Raw genomic sequence first — 19,913 nt, forward strand, 5'->3', positions numbered from 1 at the left:
ATGACAATTTATACTCTTATTTCATGCATTTACTTCCAGGAGACTTAATTTTTTTTAGAGCGGTTTGGGTTCAGAGCAAAATTGGGAGGAAGGCACAGAGATTGCCCTTACCCTGCCCCCCTCCCCCTACGCACAGCCTCCTCCCTCCCGTCAGCATCCGGCACCAGAAAGGCGCAATCATTCTCACCGATCAGCTGACGTCGACACGTGGTATCACCCAGAGTCCACGCTGTATATTGAGGCTCATCTTGTGCATTCATGAGTTCCCACGGAGGAGGACATGTGCCCATTGTCACTGTATTATACGGAGGGTTTCACTGCCCTAAACACCCTCCGTGCTTCCTGTCCGTCTCTCCCATTTCCCCCCAAATCCTGGCAGCCGCTGGTCCTTTCCCTGTTTCCATGTTTTCACCTTTTCCAGAATGTCATACAGTTGGAATCACACAGCCCGTGGCTTTTTCAGACTGGCTTCTTTCACTTAGTGAGGTGCGTTTAAGGTTCGTAAACCCGACATCTTTTCGTGGCTTCACAGCTCTTGGCATTTAGTGCTGAGTAACATTCCGTTGTCTGGATGGACCACAGTTTATTTCTCCACCCACCTACCGAAGGACACCTCGGCTGCTACAGGGATTCCCCTTTGAAACCTGATCCTGGTGGAGAGTGGGGTACAGGGGCCAGGTGCAGAGTGGCCTTCTCGGCGGTCGTCAGCACCGTATCGGCCACGTGCCGTGCCAACAAGCTAACCTCTTGAGGTCTTGGAGAGGCAGCAGCCCCAGGGGTGCCTGAGTGAGGGTGCCGTGTGTGTGTGTGTGTGTGTGTGTGTGTGTGTGTGTGTGTGGCCTGCTTCTCACCTCTCCCGCTTCCAGCAGGGGAGTGGCCTGATCTGCTGTCCCATTGTGGGGCTTCTGGCTGGAGCAAGAGGCACGCGGCTTCGCCGCAGCCCCGTCGGGCAGGGGCCACGTCCACGCTGGAGGACATTTCAGGGGCAGGATCAGAAAATGAGTTTTGAGGTGTTGGCTTCGATTTCATCTGGGTGTGGTATCCTAGCACTGAGAGCATGGTGTGTGGCTAGGGCGGGGCAGGGCCGTGGGATTAAGAGATTTCTGGCTCCTGCTGACAGAGGAATCTGTTAATGATTGTGAGAATTGTCACTATTTTTACTGCTTTCCCGACAGGCTGCCGGTTGGCCTAGTGCCCAAAGGTGAGCTTGCAGTGCAGGCCGGGCAGCCGCACCCTGTGTGCCCAGGGCACGTGTGTCTCACCTGGGCGCCAGCAGGTGCACACCAGGGCAGACAGCCTCTTTGTGGCCCGGAGTGTAACAGGCGGGTGCTTACTCCTCTGAGCGCAAGGCTGTGATGTCTCCTGGTCCCTGTTATTTTTATACGGGTCTGAGAGCCTCTGAAATTTATTGCCAAATACTGTGGCAGAGATGAAGGAGGGGTGCATGAGTGAAAATTTTTTGGGGCGCCTGGGTGGCTCAGTCGGTTGAGCGTCCGAGTTCGGCTCAGGTCATGATCTCACAGTTCGTGGGTTCGAGCCCCACATCGGGCTCTGTGCTGACCGCTTGCTCAGAGCCTGGAGCCTGCTTCGGGTTCTGTGTCTCCTCCTCTCTCTGCCCCTGCCCCGCTCACGCTTTGTCTCACTCTGTTTCTCAAAAATAAATAAGTGTAAAAAAAAGATGAAAAAAAGAATGTTTCCTTGGAGTGAAACTCAGAAGCGTTCCTGAGCTCTCGCTTTAGAACTCAGAGCTTTTTGTATTTCATCATCACGTGTCAGAAGATGCACTTTTAGCCTCGTTTGTGTAAACAAATATTTATTGAGTGTCTGCTGTGTGCCAGGCAGCATTTGAGGTTGGGAATAAGTCACTGGGGACAAGACAAAGCCCCTGTCCTCTCAGGATGTCTGGTTTAATAGGAAACAAATAATGGGCCAATGACTCTATTCAGATACAATGTCCAGTGGTGGAGAGGGTTATGGAGAAGACCAGAGCAAGGGGAGGGAACAGATCTGTTAAATGGGGGTGTCGGGAAGGCCTCTGTGTGGACGGGACACTGAACGCAGTCCCCGGCCCAAGGGTCTGGGCGGAGGGAGCAGGAATGTGAAGCCCCGAGACCTCGAGAGGCGTGACGAGTGAGGGGGGCGGCCTTGGGGGGCAGTGAGGCTGGCAGGTGGCCGGGGCCCATCAGGAAGGCCCAGAGGCCCGGTGAGTGAGCACCTTGGGAGCCATCAAGTCACCAGGTTTACTCTGTGGCACGATGCTGGGACCGACCGCGTGCTGAAGGGACTGGAGGTGCAGGCAGAGCAGCAGAGGTGGCCCCAGGGGCGGTGGGGGGAGCAGGGGTTCTCCTTCTAGAGCCTGGAGCCAGCAGTAGCCTTGGGTCTCAGTCCAGTCATCTGCATCTCCCCCCCCCCCCCCCCCCCCCCCGCCCCAGGATGCTCTCTCAGGGCCTGAGGACCGTCCCCAGCCAGTCCCCTCTGTGCTGTCAGTGTGGTCCCTTCGGCTGCAGAGTGTGGTAGGTCATAGAGTGATTGGTGTTTAGCACAAAGGTCAGGCCCCGGCCTTGATAACAGGCTCATGGCCCTGCTGGGAAGTGCCCTGAGCCCCCGCCCCTCCCCTCCCCCGCTCAGGCCCAGAGCAGGGATGCACCCGCTGTAGCTCCTGCCCAAATGAAAGTTTCCCACTGTCCTGGGGGCCTGGCCCAGGGGTGAGACAACTGCCTTGTGGAGCTTTGCACCCAGAGGGGCTGGCTGTTCCTGGGGCTGCGTCCTGAGCCCCTGGGGCACGGGTACAGCGGGGCCTCACCATCTGTGGTCTTTACGTCCTCCGGGTGGAGAAAGATCGTGGTCCACGTGGGCCTACAGAGGAAGGTGGTGGGGCGGTCACAGGCTGCGTGCTCCCCTTCATCAGAGAACAAGAGAGCTTTCGGGGTTGGCGATTAGGAAAAACGGGTCTATGGAAGCTCTTCAGGGGCCGGTAGTGAAAGCAGGCTGGGAAGTGGTGGCGGGCACAAGGAGCCGTCGGAGGGGGCCGGGGATGGGCCGCCCACCTCCCGTGGCTGGCCCCTAGGTTGCCTCAGGAGGAAGCCGTCTACGTTTAGGCAGATTTCAGGAATAAAAAGTACACACAGGACCGGGTCCTGTCGGCCTTCCCCGCCGGGCCCCGCAGTCCAGGAGCCTTGGACGGACACACTCAGGATGGTGTGATTCACATCAGCCTTAGCTGGGGTCGGACCTCCCTGCCGCTCACTGGCCCTGTCCCATCAGAGTGGGCTTGGGAGAGCCAGCTGGATGGGCGGCACTCAGCAGCCCCGGTGCCTTTCAGTCTTTCTGAGCCCATCGCAAGAGTTGGAACAGCGATGGCAGGCGGCCTTTCCTCTGTCCCTGGCCCTGTCCCCCCAGCTCCAGGCTGCGTGGAGAGGAGGGGCAGGAGAGGCGGAGCCTGGCGTAGGCAGAGAGCCAGAACTGCAGTGGCTGAGGCGCAGCCATTCCAGTGGACCTCGCTGGGCATCTGGCCCGCCCCGTGGTCTCTTGACACGAGATAAGGGGAACCGAGTGGTTGCCTGTGCGGCAGTGGCCCCATGGGACGGTGCAGTTGCCTGAGCGATACAGGCAGGCGAGCAGCTCTGATGTGGCCCCTGTGTGGGGGGGGGCGGGGGGGAGGGTCGAGCACATTACAGGAACAGGCAGCAGAGCACCGTCATCTCTTACCCAAGATATTCTTGGAAATGCTCTTGCTCTGAGTGAGAATTAGGAAATGGCCTTCTATTTTAGGCTCCTTGGCGTGTAGTACGTCGTTGATTCGCTCACGATGGTCATGCGCACCCGAGGGCCCTTTGACAGGGCCGTGTTGGCAGAGGAGGGACCAGCGGCGGTGGGAGGGTGTGAGGAGGCTGGCCCTGAGCAGGGGAACCCTGCGGGGGAGCCGCGGCCAACTTGGGCACCGGATGTTGGGCTGGGTTTTCTGGGCTGAGTGTCCTGGGTGTAACATGCAGGAAAAGACGGGGGCCAGACCCAGGTCTGGGGTCGCGTAGGAGGAAGGAAGTCTAGGGCAGTAGATGTCCCGGGGAGGTCAGGTTTGGGACAGTCTTTTCAGAAGTAGTTGTGATGGGCACTGGGCCGTCCGGGCAGGCCTTGGGACTCGGGATGGGAGGACACAGTGGAAGACCTGCCTGTTGTCTGACGAGGCAGGACCCTGTACCCCCCATCGCCTCATCCTGTGCCCGGCCTTTTCTCTGGCTGTGCCGTCGGCTGGCTCATCTCCTGGCAAGATAGGGGGAACAGTGTTCTCTGGGGTGGGACGGAAGCTTACGGCGCCTCTTGGGTTCTCTCCTCCGCTGGCCTCTCGTGGGCTTTGCCTGTCTGGTTGGATGTCCCCGGGTCCCCAGCAGCCACTCACTTCTGGTGTCCCTTTGGGCGTGATGTGTCGGCAGCCTGAGTCGGAGAATCGCGCGTCCCTAGGTGGGAAGGGGTGCAGAACGGAGTAACCTGTGCTTACCAAGAGCCTCTGTCACACCCGTGGGACCTGCGCCTGCGGGCTTGGGTGGACGAACCTGCCGTTCCCTCGTCCACCTTCTTAGCACAGGGGGGGTGTCTTTCCCGAGAAGCAGGTACGGACTGGACTCTGGTGCACTTACTTCGTCCCCTCAGTGCTCGTGGCAGGACCGCGGAGCCTCTGGCCAGGGTGGGTTCCGCGTCTCAGTGGCCAAGATGTGGCTGAGGCGGTTCGGAGGGGGGCCTAGGGGCCCTGAGGTCTCCGGGAGGGGCTGCCGCACGGGGGCCGTGAGAGCGGAACCTGAGCAGCGGCCTCCGGGGTTCCCTGGAGAGCCCACTTCTCGCCGTGCTTGGGCAAGAGAGGAGGAGGCGGCCTCCTGGGAACGCCGGGGGTCCGTGCCCTCCTGACAGTGCCCGGGTGGAGAGCACGTCCTGCCCGACCGCTCCTTCCCGGCAGGGCTGCTTTCCCCTTAGGTTGAACGAAGCGAAGCATGGAGAGGCTCTCAGCAGATGCTCATTTCCTGTCTGCACGTTTCCTTTTCCCTGCAGGCCTCTGGCTGTACCTGGCAGGGAGCAGCCTGCCCTGCCTCACGTTGATTGGCTCTCCTAATTTTGGGTACAGGTCAGTTCACCGGGACCTGGAGGCCCAGATCGCCATAGTGACGGAGAGCCGGGCCCTGCAGCAGCAGCTTCACCAGGTTGGTTGGGACGAGTGGGATTTCCTGGGGTGAGGGGTGGGTAGCTGGGTGCTCGGCCCTGCTCACCTCACCGGGTCCCCCGAGAGCCGTCTCCGCCATCGCCTCCCGCGTGAGAAAGAAGCGAGTCCTCCCAGTCTGCTGGTGGCCGTCCCGAGAGAAACCTGCTGCGGGGCCGCCCTGAGATGTGGCCGCTCCCCAGAGGGGCCCCTACCCCACAGCCCCGGGGGGATCCTTTCAGTGCGGGAGGAGAGCATTGTTTTCTCACTGGGCCGTGGATGCCGATTAGGAATCCGTTGTGGTCCCCAGCCTCTTGTAAGAACGCACGTCCGTCCGTGTGAAGGGCCACCAGGGGGAGGAGCCAGCCTCACTCGGGGCCTCTGGTGAACAGCCTCAGCAGGAAGGCTTGCCACGCAGGCAGGAAGGGTACTCCGGGAGCCAGTGTCTCTGCCAGGGGATGCAGAGAAGAGGCAGACCTCGTAAGGAGCCCTGAGTGCCAGTGCAGAGGGGCTTCGTGGCAAACTGAGTCATTGCCAGGGCTTGGACAGTCCTGCTCCTAGGTTCATATGCCCTAGCGTCCCTGTGCACCGATCACCTGGGTTCCATCTCACTCCCCGGTGGTTTCCTTTGGTAGTGCTCTGGCTTGGGATTGAAGGCGCAGGAGGTGATGGGGAGGGTCTGGAAGTGTGCCAGCCAGCAGCCGGGTTCCCTCGTGGTGTGTTTGCAGAGTCTGGAGGTGGACGATGTGTGGGACCCAGCAGAAACCCTTGGCTGCCTCAGCTCCCTCCCCCTGGCAGGGGGATGGCGATTGGCCGAACAGGCCCCCTTTTCCTCGGGGACTTTCGGCGTCTTGGAACCATTGTGCTATTTTCCTCGTGCTCGCAGCTGGGACAGGGCTTCTGTTCCTCTGTCCGCGACGAGAGGCCAGCGTTGTCCTGAGCATGGGGGGTGGGGCGTGCTCTGGTGGTTCGGCACGGGGTATGCTGGCCATCGGGAACAGGTGGCCCATCGAGGATCCTCCTGCTTCCCTTGGAAGACCCACTTGGAAGTGGGGAGAGCAGCCCTTTGTCCTGAGCTGGGGTTGGAGACCCTGGGCCCTGTGCTGCCGGCCGGCTCGGGCCCGAAGCAGCAGTGGGGAGAACCTGGTTTCCTCACCGGGGCAGGTCGCAGGGTGGTTCCCAAAGAGTCAGCAGCTGTCTTGGCCCTCCTTCTGTGGTGTAATATTTCATTTTACATTCAGAGGAAAACAGAAAGTTCCTGAGCATTCCGTGGTGCTCTCGTGGGACTCTGTGCCTGCCTGTGGCAGTGCTGCTGGACTTCGGAGAGTGCCAGCGCTGTGCCTGTGCGGGAGACCAGGGCGGTGCTGTGGGCTCGTGAATTTGTGACCTTTACAGCAAAGCCTTTCCATGGAAGGTGCCAGCTTCCCTCCTGAGTCATAGGAATACAGATAACGCTGCTGTAGGCCAGACCTCAGAAGCTTCGGCTATTGACTTTGTTAAGCTTTTATTCTCCAGTGTTTGGGAATTAGTGTTGCGAAACGGTTGGAGCCTTTGTTGCTGGACAAGGAAACGGTAACTGCCTTGTTCCCTGGGACCTGCCTTCTGCCATCTGGGAATCCTGTCAGCGGCCAGTGGGGCCTTGGTGCCGGGAAGGCCTTCGCGACCAGGGGCGAGAGGAAGTGGCGGTGGCTGTGTTCTGGGTGGCCGGTGCGGAATCCGATCTGCTCAGCAGGTTTCTTGCTACCGTGAGGCTTCCAGAAAATGAGGAAGCCTCAGAGCTGAAGCTCCAGTCGGGGCCACTGGTGTGAGAGGGGCAGGGCTGCGCCCGGGCGGGGTCTGCCGGACTTGCGTGAACTTCCGCCCTAGGTCAGCACAGAGTTGTGGGTGTGAACTTGGCCTCGGGCCGGGACGAGTTCTCCACAATCTGGGTTGATTTGTGGGGGCGCGTCCCCCAGGCCTGTGCCCAGGGTCCTCGTACTGGCCGCTACCCCCCCCCCCCCCCCCCCCCCCCCCCACTGCCCAAGGAAGGGGATTGAACCCACATCCTGGATCTTGAGAAAAGCCGGCGGGTTGCGGTCAGCAGCTCTTTCCCTAAATGACATATTTGGGATATTTTCCTTTTCTTCCCAAACCTGAATCCCAGGGGCTTTGGGTTGTGGGAGGGTTGTTGCAGCTCTTAGCTCTTCCCTTCCTCAGGGGTACATTGATTTCTGTGGCTTTGGAGTGCGGAGACTCATTTCTAGGCAGTTCCACCTGTATGCCTGCATGCTGGGACTTCGCCCTCCCCCCACCCTGCCAGGTGGCCCGTATAGTGCCTGATCCTGGGGCTGCCCAGCCATACAGTGGCCCCACAGCCCAGAAAGTCCCTAAAACCCCGGCTGCCCATGTCCCTGCTCTCCTTGGGATACTGGGAAGGGTCCTATTTGTAGCACGCTGGGCCCTGGGAATAGAGAGGTATTTTTATCAGAATCCGAAGTCCCTCCCTTGACTTAGTACGCACGATAAAAACTGAAAGCTTCCTGGTTTTGTTCAGAGAACACGGTTTACCACTTGTGACCCAAGAAAGACTCCCTTGAACAGCATTGTGACCTTGATCAGCTGACTTCCTTCTCCAGCCCCGTTGTGGGGTCTATGAGGAAACTTAAGTGTTTCTGGTAATCTGTTTGAACTCTCGGCTGAGTATCCATCTGAACACATAAAGCTGGGTCTGTGGAGACATCTGCACACCGGCCCTCCGAGCAGCAGGCGGCTCTGGCAGGCACGTCCAGCTGGAGACTGGGGCCCTCGCTGCTGCCGTTAGGAGGCCTGAGGGTGAGAGCTGTCCTAGAAGAGCCCACCCGGCATAGTCGTGCCGCCCGTGCCCTGCTCCGTGTGGCGAAGGCCGTGAGCCTGAAAACCATGCAGGAGAAATGCAGTTGGGGCCCCGGGTCTGCCCAGCCCTCCACGTGGACACTTCCCAGAGCTTCCTCGTGTTCTGGAGGGTGAGGTGTCCTCTGCCCTGCTCTCGCTGGGGCGTCGCTGCCCCCAGGAAGGGAGCGTGAGCTCCCTGGCACCATGGGCTGCGCCCTCCCCGAGCTCCCTTTGGTGCCCCCTGCTGCTACAGTGGGCGGGGTCTTCGAGGCCGTTTGGTCCAGTCCTTATGATGTTGCGGGATAGTCGGTCCTTATGATGAAGTTGGTGTCTTCTAGACGGAGTGATGCAAGGTCCAGAGAGGGATCGCTGTCTCAGCCCTGAGTGGTGGAAGCAGTCAGGGTCACTTTCCCGCTGCTTCTTCAACTACCTTATTAATGGGAACACAGGACTTGGAGGGTGTATTGTTTTTTTTAAAAAAAAAAAAAAAAAGCTTCCTCTCAAAGATTCTAAGCACAGCTTAAGAGAAGGCTTCTTTGTTTTTTATTTTGTTTTTAAGTATAAAGTAAACATTCATCGTGGACATGAAGAAAACTTAGAAGACACCTCCTCCTCCATTCATGGAAGTCATTCTGAGGATTCCCTCTCATTTTTTGTGCCTGTGAGAGGCATAGCTTGTTTCTTGTTAACGACATTAGGATTATATTCTGTGTCGTTTCTTCTAGAACACGATTATATCGTGGTGAATGCTGGTTTGTCTTGGGGGTTTATTATATTTGACTAGTTGGTGTTGGACATTTAGGTGGTTTCCAGTTTTTCCCCTATTCATAAATGTTGCTGTGACAGATAATCAGCATACAAAAATCTTGAGTGCATAGTTATTTTCTTGGGATAAATTCTTTTTTAAAAAAAAAAAAACGTTTATTTTGAGAGAGAGACAGAGGGAGTGTGCGAGGCACAGAGAGAGAGGGAGGGAGAGAATCCCAAGCAAGCTCCACACTGTCCTCGCAGAGCCCGATGTAGGGCGCAGTCTCACGAACTGTGAGATCGTGACCTGAGCTGAAATCAAGAGTGGGACACTTCATTGATCAAGCCACTCAGGGGCCCCTTTCTTGAGATAAATTCTTACAAGCAGAGCTTCCTAAGGCTTTCATACCTGTTGCTCTCTAGAAAGCAGGCGTGACCCGTTTCCATCAGCAGTGCACGAGATCGCCTGTTTCCTTGACCTCTTGTCGGCACAGGGTCACGATATCACAAAGCCACTTTTTGCTGACTTGAGAAAAGAAAAACCGTCCCGTTTAAAACTCTTGTCTTTGAGGGGCGCCTGGGTGGCTCAGCGTCCGACTTCGGCTCAGGTCACGATCTCGCGGTTGATGAGTTCGAGCCCCACGTCGGGCTCTGTGCTGACCGCTTGGAGCCTGGAGCCTGTTTCGGATCCTGTGTCTCCGCCGCCCTCCCCCCCACTCAACGCTCTGTTTCTCTCTGTCTCAAACATAAATATAAACTTTAAAAAAAATTAAAAAGTCCTAAAAAGTTAAAATTAAAAATCGTGCCCGTGAGTTGCTCTACCTCGTTTAGTGGGGTCACTTGTAAGTATTTTTCCTACCGGCTGTACTTCCCTCCGTGTCGCCTGTTCCATACACCCGTGCGTTCCGAAAGCATCGAAGCCGGGGCTCTCGAGCTTGTTTGCCAGGGAAGGGGTGGCCCACGGGCCAGCGTCCCCCTCCCGCCCCTGGGGGGCTCCACATGTCGCGTCCTCCGGCCCGCGCCGCGGGAGGCCCTGATGGTTTGTTCCTCTTCCTCAGGAGCAGGAGCAGCTCTACCTGTGCTCAGGCGTGGTATCGTCTGCCACCTTCGAGCAGCCCAGTCGGCAGGTGAAGCTGTGGGTAAAGATGGTGACCCCGCTGATCAAGAACTTCTTCTGAGGACGGACAGGTGCTGCCCGGCGAGGCCACGGGGTTGGGGGGGGAGGGCTGGTGGCTTCCGCCTCGGGCTGGGTGGGGGGCCCGAGGGCTCCGTCTCTCGGGTCACCATGGTCATCATCCAGGTTTTCGAGGCCTGGATGTAGGTGAGGCGGCCTGGGCGGCACGGAGCGGGGCCGGGGCGACGGCAGCGGGAGGGGCGCTCGGAGACTGGACACGCTCTGCCCACTCAGGAGGAGCCTGCCACTAGGGATCTAGGGACGGAGGCTGCCGCTTGGTGCCCGGAGCCGTGGGCTGTGTCCTCAGGCGGCCGCGAGCGGGGCTGCGGGAAGGCCAGGCGGGGGGGGGGGGGGCCTGGCGGGTGCAGCTGGCGGTAGAGGGGGGGGCCTCTCCCGAGTGAGCCTGCCCTTGCCCCTAGACGCCCCGGATGGGACCGGCCCTGGGTGGGGGTGCAGGGAAGGGGGGGTGGGGCTCGGGCGGCAGCGGGTCCCTTGGGTGCTGGAGCCACATTTCTGCCTTTAAGACCACATCGCATTTAACTTCATCGTCCAGTTTTTCCTCTATCTTAATTACTTTTGATTTTATTCACATAATACACAAATTTAGAAAGTACGGCTAGAAAACTGACAGACTGCAGCTGTTTCCTGCCCTCTTGCGCTCCCCTCCCCCTCCCCCGCAGCCACTTTTAACTCTTTTATCGGGTTTTGGTTTTTGATACTTACGTAGTGGCCCATGTTCCTAAAGAATGTGTGTACGTTGCCATTCCCTTCCCCCTAGATATTGTGTCTCTTGTTAAAAAACCAAAAACCCCACCCAAACAGGACACCAGGGTGGCACCTGAGACAGTAGCTGGAATCCCTTAGTGTCATCAGATACCCTGAAGGCGTTCACAATTGCAGTTGTCTTAGAAGTATTTTTATTTCATTAAATTTTTTCCATGTGTTTGAAGTTCCGGTTAAGGTCCACACTTGTGCGGTGACCGTCAGCCAAGCCTCCTTTCATCTGTGGGTTCCCCTCAGGTTTTTCTCTTTGCAAATGAATGAACCCCCTTTTTATTGGATCTGCTCTAAACGCCTCACAGCGGGGCATCTTTGAAACTCACGTCCTGTTGCTTAGATTTGTCAAAGGCCAAGGTCCCGCCCCCGCCCCCACTTGTCTTCAGGAGCAGATTGCAAAACCTTGCTGCCCAATCTCTTCATCTCCAGGTGCTTGAACCTTTTGCACAGAGAGGCCTTCCTGAGAGAAGGCCTTTCAGCCCCAGGGTCTGGCGGCCCATCCTTTGTGGGGGGGACAGATTGCTTTCCACCGCTGCGTGTTGCCCCAGAAGCACCTTTGTGTGTCTCTTTTGCTGGGGCTGGCGGTCACCTTCGTGGGTTCTGGAAGGCCGGCCTCATCTACACTCTGGCCGTGTGCACGGGGCGCTGTGGCGCCTCGTCTTAGACAGAGAGCATCTGCAGCCCTTCTCCCCTCCCCTCTCCCCCTCCCCAGGGCCGGCAGACGTGCAGGCTTCAGTGGGTGGGAGTCGTGTTTGGGAATCGGGTCGGGGCCGTGGCTCTGCTGCTTTGGGGCAGTGGCACATCAGTTAACACTGTTTGCCTTCATACTAGTTATTAAATTGTCCTGTGGGACAATTAGACTAGAGAAGCCAAAAGAATGTGCCAGGGCACTGGGTTTCTGTTTGGAGAGAGGCTTTCGGTAAACAGCGTTCACATTCCTGCAGATTCTGTGGGACCAGAGTAAACATTGTGCCACAGCCTGGCTTGAGCAATCGAGCCTATGCCCTCCACACTCAGCTGCTCCCTTTGTCTCTGTTAATTCCCTCAAGACGGCTCTGCCCCCCCCTCCCCCCCCCCCAAGCCCTGCACTCTCCGCCAGCCCCTCCGGTCCCCTAGGAGGTGGGGGCTTGGTGCAGAGGGGGGCGCTGCAGGCTGGCACCTTCAGACGCAGGGCGGGCTTCTAGCCCACTCCCTGTCCCCCCCCCCCCCTCTGGCACCAGATTGCAACCCAAAGGTGAATCATCTCTTGGAAAGTTGGGAGATAATTTTGTTGGCTACCCACAATACGTGTGGAATAAATTGCTGTTTTATTTCAGGCTCTAAAGGCAAATTGGAAAGCCTTCCCCTTTGGGGATTATTACCAGGGATTAAAAATGAGTTGCCTGGTGGCCACTAGTTTTCTCTCTAGTCTGAGAAGTGGCCGGCTTTCTGGCCCTCCGGCGCCCCCTCTGGTTCCCTGGCCCTCTGTCTCCGACACGAAGGGCAGCAGCGACCCCTCCTGGCCGGCAGAGTGGCTGCCCGGCAGCCTGGTCCGGTGGCCCAGAGTCCTGCCTGCCTTGAGGGGCGGCCCCAAAGGGGTTGGACCCTCAGTCCCCACGGGAGGATTTGATGGGCAATTTTCCCTCTTCTGTGAGCTCCCGGGCCCCAGGGCCGTTGTGAATTGTCGCCCTCTGAGTTAGGTCTTCTGGGGGTCTCCGCTCCTGTGGCTCTGGTGAGAATGCTTGGAAAAAAGTTTTCACGAAACTTCAGGATCAGATGGAACCTGGCCTGAAGCCCGATACTCCCAGAGGGCTCCCTTTGCTCCGCATTTGAGCCTGAGCGCTGGCCTGTGGGCTTCCCCGGAGACCATCTTCTCTGGGGCCTGTGGGCCCGGCTGGCTGTCTTCCCCGTGGCCCCGGTTTTCTGGCTCGTCACTCCGTCCTGTCTGTGCCGCTATCCCAGCCAGCCCCAAAGGGCAGCCCGCTCACATAGCTGGAACAGCCACGGAAAGTCCGGGCCTGTGGTGTCAGCTGGGTCGTTCCAGCCCGGCCACCCCCGCCGTGTGCAGCAGGCTGTGTGCCTGGGGGGACGGTTCTTAGTCCTGTCTCCCCGGACAAGTTCAAAGGCCTGAAACACAAACAGGCTGAGGGCTTGTCCGAAGGGACGGGGATATCGGTCTTCCCGCGTCCGCTGCCGTGAGCGTCCCCTGGATCGCGGTTCACCGCGGGGAGGCCTCACTTGTCTGGAAGCCAGGATTCCCCGGCCCCGGCTCGCAGTTAGGCGGTGGAGGCCGAATCCCCCCGCCGGGGAGGAGGGGACCCCAGGGCAGGAGGAAAGGAAGGTGCCGAGTCCGCTAAGAAGGGACCCATGGACTCCGCTATTGTGGAAATGACACGTGAGTGACCTCCGAGGACACACATGTTTAAGGGGGGGCCCGGCGTCCATGTTTGGTATGTTCTGTTCCCACGGTTTAGAAAGCGGGCAGGTGCAGCTCCGCCTGAGGGAGAAGTGGCCTCTGGAGTGGCAGGTCTCCAAACTCCGGTGACGGGAGGGGCTTTGTCATAACCCAGAGAGGTCCCGTGTCTCTGGGAGAAGGGGACTGTGTAGAGGTGGCAGCTCCTGGGAGGGAACACCCTGTCCCCTCACTGGCGGGTGGCGTGCGTATAGCCTCAGGCCAGAGGGTGTGACCCCGCACCCAAAGCCTGTGTGCCACTTGTGGGAGAAGACAAACCCGACGGCCTTCTGCCCCTCCGGCAGGTCGGGATCTGGGGGTTGGGGCCTCACCCCCAAGCCCGTGCCAGGCCCCTGGTGGCTGCCCGGTGCTGAGCTGCAGGCCGGCCCCCGTGAATCAAACAAGCACAGCTAAGTGACTTTGCTGTTTTAATTCAGACCGTGCCCTGCTCTTCCACACTGTCCCCTCCCTCTGGCTAGGCCACGTTTCCGTGGTTCTAAAGTGCCTGGGTTAGAACAAAAAGCAACCTGCAGTCTCTATAAAAATCAGTGGCCTTTGCAAGATTGAGCTTCTGTTGTCCGTTTGAAGTCAGGGTTCGGATCTGGCCCTGGGGAAGCGGGGGGCCTGCTGCAGGCCCCAGGCAGCCAGCCAGGCTAGACCTGTAAGAGCAGGGCCACGGCCGCCAGGATCCACTTGGCCGCCTTCTCTTTGGTTTTGAGGTTAAAGGTCCACACGTAGGTGGGGCCGCGGATGCGTGTTTTGTACACAGGACACTCATACATGTTCTTGGTCTCCATGCGGTCCACAGGAATGGCCTTGATGAAGACGACGGGCATGGCTGGCGTCAGCTCCTTCAGCCTTGCTTCGGCGATGACTCCGGTCTGGGTGTCCCAGCGAGCTCCTGCAGGACAGCGCGGCGAGGTCAGGGGGGCCCGTGGGGTCGTGCCCGGGCGCCGTGTGGCGTGCTGGCCGTGAGCCACGCCGGGGGCCGGCGGGGTGCCGGGGCTGGACTGGCACAGGGGTGGCTGGAAGCGGAGCCGTGAGCGGAGGCCCGGGATGGGATGCGGTACACGCGGTGCCCCCCGGGACCCCGCCACGTGCCTCTGAGGGACAGCTCAGCCTAAAGCTCTCGGGGCCACCCGTTTACATTTGTGGTGTTTCCAGAACCTACCCGTCAGCCTTCTTAATTTCGGTGGCAGGAAATCGTACCTCCGGCTGAATGTTACGGGAGATTAACGTTCCCCGACGCCCTTCATATGTAGCGTCTAGCCTACGTGTGCACGCACAGTGCACGTGATTACATGTATGTGCACACGGAACTTTCATTTGCCTTTAACCAGACTGCTCTGTTTCTACTCATCCTGTTAATGGTGTTTGTATTTCCTGTCTGTAATTCCAAAATAAACACGTAGAGCGACTCTTGCTGTGCTCGTCTCTGATATGGGGACCGGGGAGCCCCGAGCCCTTGCTGGCCAAGCCCTGCACCCCCTAGGTGAGGGGGCGGCGTGAGTCGCTGCCTGGGCTGGAGGCCTGTGGTGCGGTAGCTGCCACTCAGCTCCACGGGTCTGAGGGACGGGGCTGCCCGGTGGCCTCAGCGGGTGCAGGACGGGGTGGCTGGCGCCCCCGGACATCCGGCTGTCCCGGGGCTGCCTGCTTCTCGCTGTCCTGCGAGGGCCACACCCCACACTGCCTTGAAACAGGGGCTCACGCCACTTTTGGCAAAGCCAAACCAGGCTGGCCGGGCTCTAGACTGTTGTCTGAGCGTGCCGTCTCAGCCGTGCCACCGACCCCGGCCGGCGCCGGGCCTCAGGCCCACCCGCCCCTCCGCGCGCCTCTCCCACCTGCCCCTCCAGCCACTGCCTCTCCTCCAGCCCAGCAGGAGAGGCACCCCCGTTACCTTCCATGAAGAGCCCGTACACGTAAGCGCCCTCTCGGGGCGGGGCCGTCATGTCCTCCCGGTTCTTCTTGGTCACTTCCACGGACAGACACATCTTGTCCAGGGGCCACTCGTTCTTCCTGGCCATGGACTGCATGATGGCCGTGAGGAAGGACTGTGGGTTGAAGAAGCCGGCCAGCCACACGGTGGTGGGCAGGGCGAAGTCCGTCGTCCAGGCCTCGAGCTCCTGGTGGAAGTATGCCATCGGGGTGACGCCCCGACCTTCCCGAGCCACGTAAATGGGTCAGCGAGGCCCAGCCTACCTGTGCCACAGCGGTACCCGCCGACTCCAGTTAAAATGTAACGGGAAGAGGGGCATGGGGGGGGGGGGCTCAACCTTTGAGGACAACTTGGGGGCCTGAAGGAGGCTTTGATGAGCCGGCTCCCTGACGGGTTCCCCCCTGGGTCTTTGGGCTGTGGCGGTCTATGGAAGCTGCTGCAGGAAGCGCCTGCGCTGTCAGGCGTCTGTGTGGTGTGGGCCGCGTCCTTCCAGCCCTGCTGTGACACGGGCCAGGCCGGCGGGGGCCTCTGGCGGGGCCCACAGCCGCCCCTTCCCACCCCTCAGCCACAGTCCCGGAGGCCTTGGGGGGCGGGGCGGGCCTCCCGTGACCCGCGGAGACGTTCCTTACCCTGATTCGGAGTAGCAGGTCGGCAAACCAGGCCGCCAGGCCCATCATGGAGGGGTAGGCCCGGGCCATCCATGTGTCGGGCACAGTGTCATAGAACAAAGCCACGGACAGGTCCTCCATGTCAGTCGTGATGGTCAGCTCCCCCTAAGGGACAAACGGACAGGGCGCTGGTAGGCACGCAGACCGGGCCGGTCACACAACTTGTCTCCCCCTTCCCCCCGCCCCGACCCCCCCCCCCCCCCCCCCCCCACCGCCGTGCCAGGGGCCCTCGAGAGAAAGCAGTTTGCCACAGAGCCCCGGTGTGCGCCACCCTGGCCTGGCAGGCCTGCAGCTCAGGACCAGGGAACCAAGAGGAGACCGTACTTCGCTAGCACCCAGGGCCGGTCCCCGCCCCCGCCCCCGCGTCCCGCAGCCGCCTTGCGAGGTGAGTCAGCTTGCGGCACCAGCCTGCCTCCGAAGTCGCGTCCCTGGGTCCCGGCTGACCCGTGTGTTTTACCTTTAGCCCCAGGTTCAATTCCTTCAGTGAGCGGCGCATCTCGTTGGTAAGGATGTTCATCCTCTCGCACTCCTGGAAGGCGACCACCACGTATGGGGTCTTCTCGGCTGACTTCGCCATGATCTCGGCCATGTTGAATGTCTCCGGGACCTTCTCCAGGATCTCCTCCAGCACGGCCTTCACCTAGAGGTCAGTCCCCGACAAGCCCCTTCACCACACGCACCTGCCGGCCCACCCCCGGCGTCCAGGTCGGGGAGCCTGCGTTGCACGCACACGGCTAGGACCCTTGGAGCAAAGGGCTCTGCGGGGGGGGGGGGGGGGGGTGTCTGAACAGCAGGGTGCAGAGGTGCAGCCACACATCTGACAAGAAGAGGGGATGTTGGCCGACAGGCTTTGACTATTTGGGTCCCATCGTCAAGACCATGGGACTCTGGCCACGGGGGCAGCAGACCACCCTAGCCTGGTGCCTTCAGACGTTCCCGAATGTCAGGTCATCTGACCGTGTCTGCCGTGTAGGCTGTTCCTGGGGACTGCGTGGTCACACCCTGTCCAGGAGTGGCCCGCATGGGGTCACGTACCCCACTGCGGTCGGGAGATGTGTGGTGTCAGTCATCACACCAAGAAAAGGGTCCTGAGGCCTCATAGCATCGAGGGTCTTGCGATCCAGAATTCGGTCTATTTACTGGGAAGCCCCCTACTTAGCTGCCTGTTACTAGAACCTGTCCAGGATTTCCTAAGCAGCGTAAACGTGCCAATTGCACACGAGAAGGCAAGGGGGAGTGCAGGGAGAGGTCTTACGTTGTCTGGGTTGTGTTACTGGGGTGAGCCCACCGTGGTCGTCTGAGCTCATGGGGAGGGACTGTTATGCGTCCAGCCTGGTGAGCTCCCCCCTCGCCGCTCATGGGCCAGTTCAGCCACGTTAGAGGCTGAGGGGGGGAGGCCGCCCAGGGACTGGCCCCACTGGGGCCTGTCAGCCGGCTCGCAGCCCCAGCCTGCTTTCTGGGGACGCACTTTCCGACCCCAGGTTTTGGGCCCCGCCCCTTCTCTGCCGCTGGGCGCCGTGTTGAGACTCCTGCCTTCTCCTCCCGAGATACTCCGGTGCCTGCTCCTGAGTTGGTCTCTTTGGGCTGCATTTCCAGGACCGTGCGGAACAGTTTCTCTGAGGTGACTGTCAGAAAGCCGATCTCTGCATTGGGGTGCAGGCCGTACAGGTAGGGACTCTCGGGGGGCAGGTTCTCATTGATGTACTCGTGGTAACCCTGCAGAGGGGCGGTCGGTGAACAGGGCTGCCAAGGAACCTGTGTCCGCCGTTGACGAAGCATTTCCGACCAGAATGTTCCGCCCACGCCTTGCCCTCTGTACCAACCCCACTGGTTCTCTAACACCCCCCACCCCAGCCACATGAACGAAGCCTCCACGCCCCCTCCCCAGAGGCTGTGTTTCAAGCCATCCCGGCCTTCTTGCTCAATCACTGATACTCTGTCTGTGACGCCAGGCTGGCCCCCCGGAGCCGGCCAGGACAGCATTGCCCTTTGCTGCTGTTGCGTCATAGGGTGAGCTTGTGTCCCCGAGAGAGGGCCCCCTCACCTTGTAGTCCAGGTTGGGGGGGATCTGAAAGCCCGGGGCCAGCAGGGTCTCGCCCTCCAGCATCTCTGCCCGGACGTACTCCGCCAGGTACGTCCTGCAGAGCCGGCGGTCCCAGTCGTCCGTGATGTGGCCGCCGTACATGATTTCTCCAAACAAGTAGCGTAGGTCGTCCCAGGGCACCTTAGGAAGGACGGAGGCGGTGAGGAGAAGTACCCCCTGCCCCGTTGAGGTTGGTAAGAACCGACAGTCAGCCATCAGTGTGAGGTGAGGGCCGGCTCCTCCTGTGTCACCCCGTCGCCGCCTTGTCCGCTGCTCGGTAGGGTTACCAGGCCTCCCCTCCGCCCCCTGCCCCGCCCCGTCGATGTCTCACCCGGAGGCCCGCCCCTCCTTGGCGGGGTCCCGCCTTCTCTGGCAAGGGCTGCCCAGCGGCTCCCCTCTGCCCACGGCCTGGCCTCTGTGTCCCAGGACGTCCCGCTCCGAGGCCTGCCCTGCAGCCCCAACTTGTGCCCTCGCTCGGGCCATCCTTGTGACCCCCTGCCCGGAAACGTGCAGCCACCCGTGACTCCTGACCAGAGCGGTTTAATTCTGTGCTGACTGGGGGTGTGGACGCTCGGGTGCCGTTTCTGTTGGCCAGTCGGTCTGTGCAGTGTGTCCGTCCGGTGGGTCTTTCTTGCCATCCCGCTGGGCTTGCCTGGCGCCGAGTTTCCTGGCTCGTCGCCCCTTGTGCTGCGTGTGCCCCGCGGGGCTTTGCAGCACCGGGAGCTTCAGCAGGGGAGCTCACCTGCCCAACCTGGGGCGTCTGACCTTATGCTCAGCCCGGAACGCTCCTTTCTACCACCACTCACCAAGGCGACGCCCGACTTCCGAAGCCAGCTCAAATGCCGCCTCCTCCGGGAAGCCAGCAGGTGAGCTCCGGCTTCCAGGTGCCAGCACATCGCTGTTCCTTGCACACACAGCGCCGCCCGGGGGGGGATCCTTGTAGTCCAGGTTAGGGGGGATCTGGAAGCCCGGGGCCAGGCACGGGAGCCACAGATGGCAGCCACACGCGAAGTTTCAGATTTGCCAGCACCCACGTAAGAGCCCTGTTCCAGCAGCAGTAACCAGCATGGAGACGATGAATTAATGAGGTATTTTCCGTTCTCTCACCTGCCCCAAGAGTACTCAGTACAGCTCACATCCCACCCGCAGTTTGGACTGGCGGCCGGTCCGCGGCTGCCTCCTGACACGGTTAAGAGCTTGCTGATTGAATGGTTGATGGATTTAGTCTTCTTTTACTCAAAATATTCACATGCTCTAAATTGTCATTTTGTGCCTGAGAATTTGTGCTCTGCCTGGTTATCTTGGGAATGTGCTGAGCTGCGTATTTCTGCGTTTTGCCTGTTTGCTTTGGGGACAGTCTGTTTGTTCTGGGAGGCCCCTGGCCCCACGAGCTGCCTCCTGTCCGTCCCCGCGGGGTGGGGGCCGTGGGACCAACAAGCAGGGACGGTGCCGGTGGGAGTCCTGGAGTGCACGTCGGAGACGGTGCCCGGCCTCTCCCGAGCGACTGCTCGGAGTCGGGGGCGGGGGGATACGAGCGTGGGACGTGGACATCATCCCAGGTGTTACCTAACGACAGAGGAGGGGTCCCGCCACCCCCAGCCTGGTGCACTTGGCTCGGCGGGACGCGCATTCCTGTGTCCTTCACTGCTGTCCACTGGGCACGCGTCCTCGAGCAGTTTCCTACCCACCTTGGCTTCTGTATGTGCATACGATGGGGCGAAGAGTCTGAATAAACGTCTTTAAAAAACTCGAGCGAGACCGTTCCTCCCACGCGCATCTCCCCAGGAGACTTCTCTAACCGAAGTGCAGAGATGGCGGTGACCCTTCGTCGTGGCTGTTCCCTGCGTGTGCTTGTTTGCGAGTGCTGGAAGGCGGCTGCCAGTGTTCAGCTCTGACTCTAGCCCTCCCAACCTACGGGTGGAGAAGGCCTCGCCCTCCCCCTGGAGAGCTGACTGCTGGCCCCTCCTGCCTCCCGGGGCTGGGTTTCGCCAGGAATGAAGCCAGCACGCGACACCCTGCACTCGGACTCGGGCGGTGGCTGTCCCATGCGGTCAGGGCCAGG

The 19,913-nt window shown here is 60.1% G+C and overlaps 2 protein-coding genes across 4 annotated transcripts in view; one reads left to right on the forward strand and one right to left on the reverse strand.

Moving 5' to 3' along the window:
* PGS1 (phosphatidylglycerophosphate synthase 1) overlaps nt 1–14,105 on the forward strand; it is a 34,799-nt gene extending 20,694 nt beyond the window's left edge. The window contains exons 8-10 of one of the 2 annotated variants that reach the window (XM_047833683.1): nt 5,041–5,189; nt 9,841–9,970; nt 13,973–14,105. In XM_047833683.1, coding sequence (XP_047689639.1) covers nt 5,041–5,189; nt 9,841–9,960 — 269 coding nt within the window. In that variant the 3' untranslated portion in view covers nt 9,961–9,970; nt 13,973–14,105. Of the gene's footprint in view, nt 1–5,040; nt 5,190–9,840; nt 9,971–13,972 lie in introns of those variants that run through there. The other variant, XM_047833684.1, reaches the window with a different exon arrangement.
* Nucleotides 13,617–19,913, reverse strand: part of DNAH17 (dynein axonemal heavy chain 17) — a 104,777-nt gene continuing 98,480 nt past the window's right edge. For both annotated transcript variants that reach the window (XM_047833654.1, XM_047833655.1), the window contains 6 exons: nt 17,813–17,992; nt 17,302–17,484; nt 16,226–16,408; nt 15,730–15,873; nt 15,062–15,287; nt 13,617–14,065 (listed from right to left, as the gene is read on the reverse strand). In XM_047833654.1, the coding sequence (XP_047689610.1) occupies nt 13,818–14,065; nt 15,062–15,287; nt 15,730–15,873; nt 16,226–16,408; nt 17,302–17,484; nt 17,813–17,992 (1,164 nt within the window). In that variant the 3' untranslated portion in view covers nt 13,617–13,817. The remainder of the gene's footprint in view (nt 14,066–15,061; nt 15,288–15,729; nt 15,874–16,225; nt 16,409–17,301; nt 17,485–17,812; nt 17,993–19,913) is intronic.

This window comes from Prionailurus viverrinus, chromosome E1 (genome assembly GCF_022837055.1).
Source record: "Prionailurus viverrinus isolate Anna chromosome E1, UM_Priviv_1.0, whole genome shotgun sequence".
Taxonomy (NCBI): domain Eukaryota; kingdom Metazoa; phylum Chordata; class Mammalia; order Carnivora; family Felidae; genus Prionailurus; species Prionailurus viverrinus.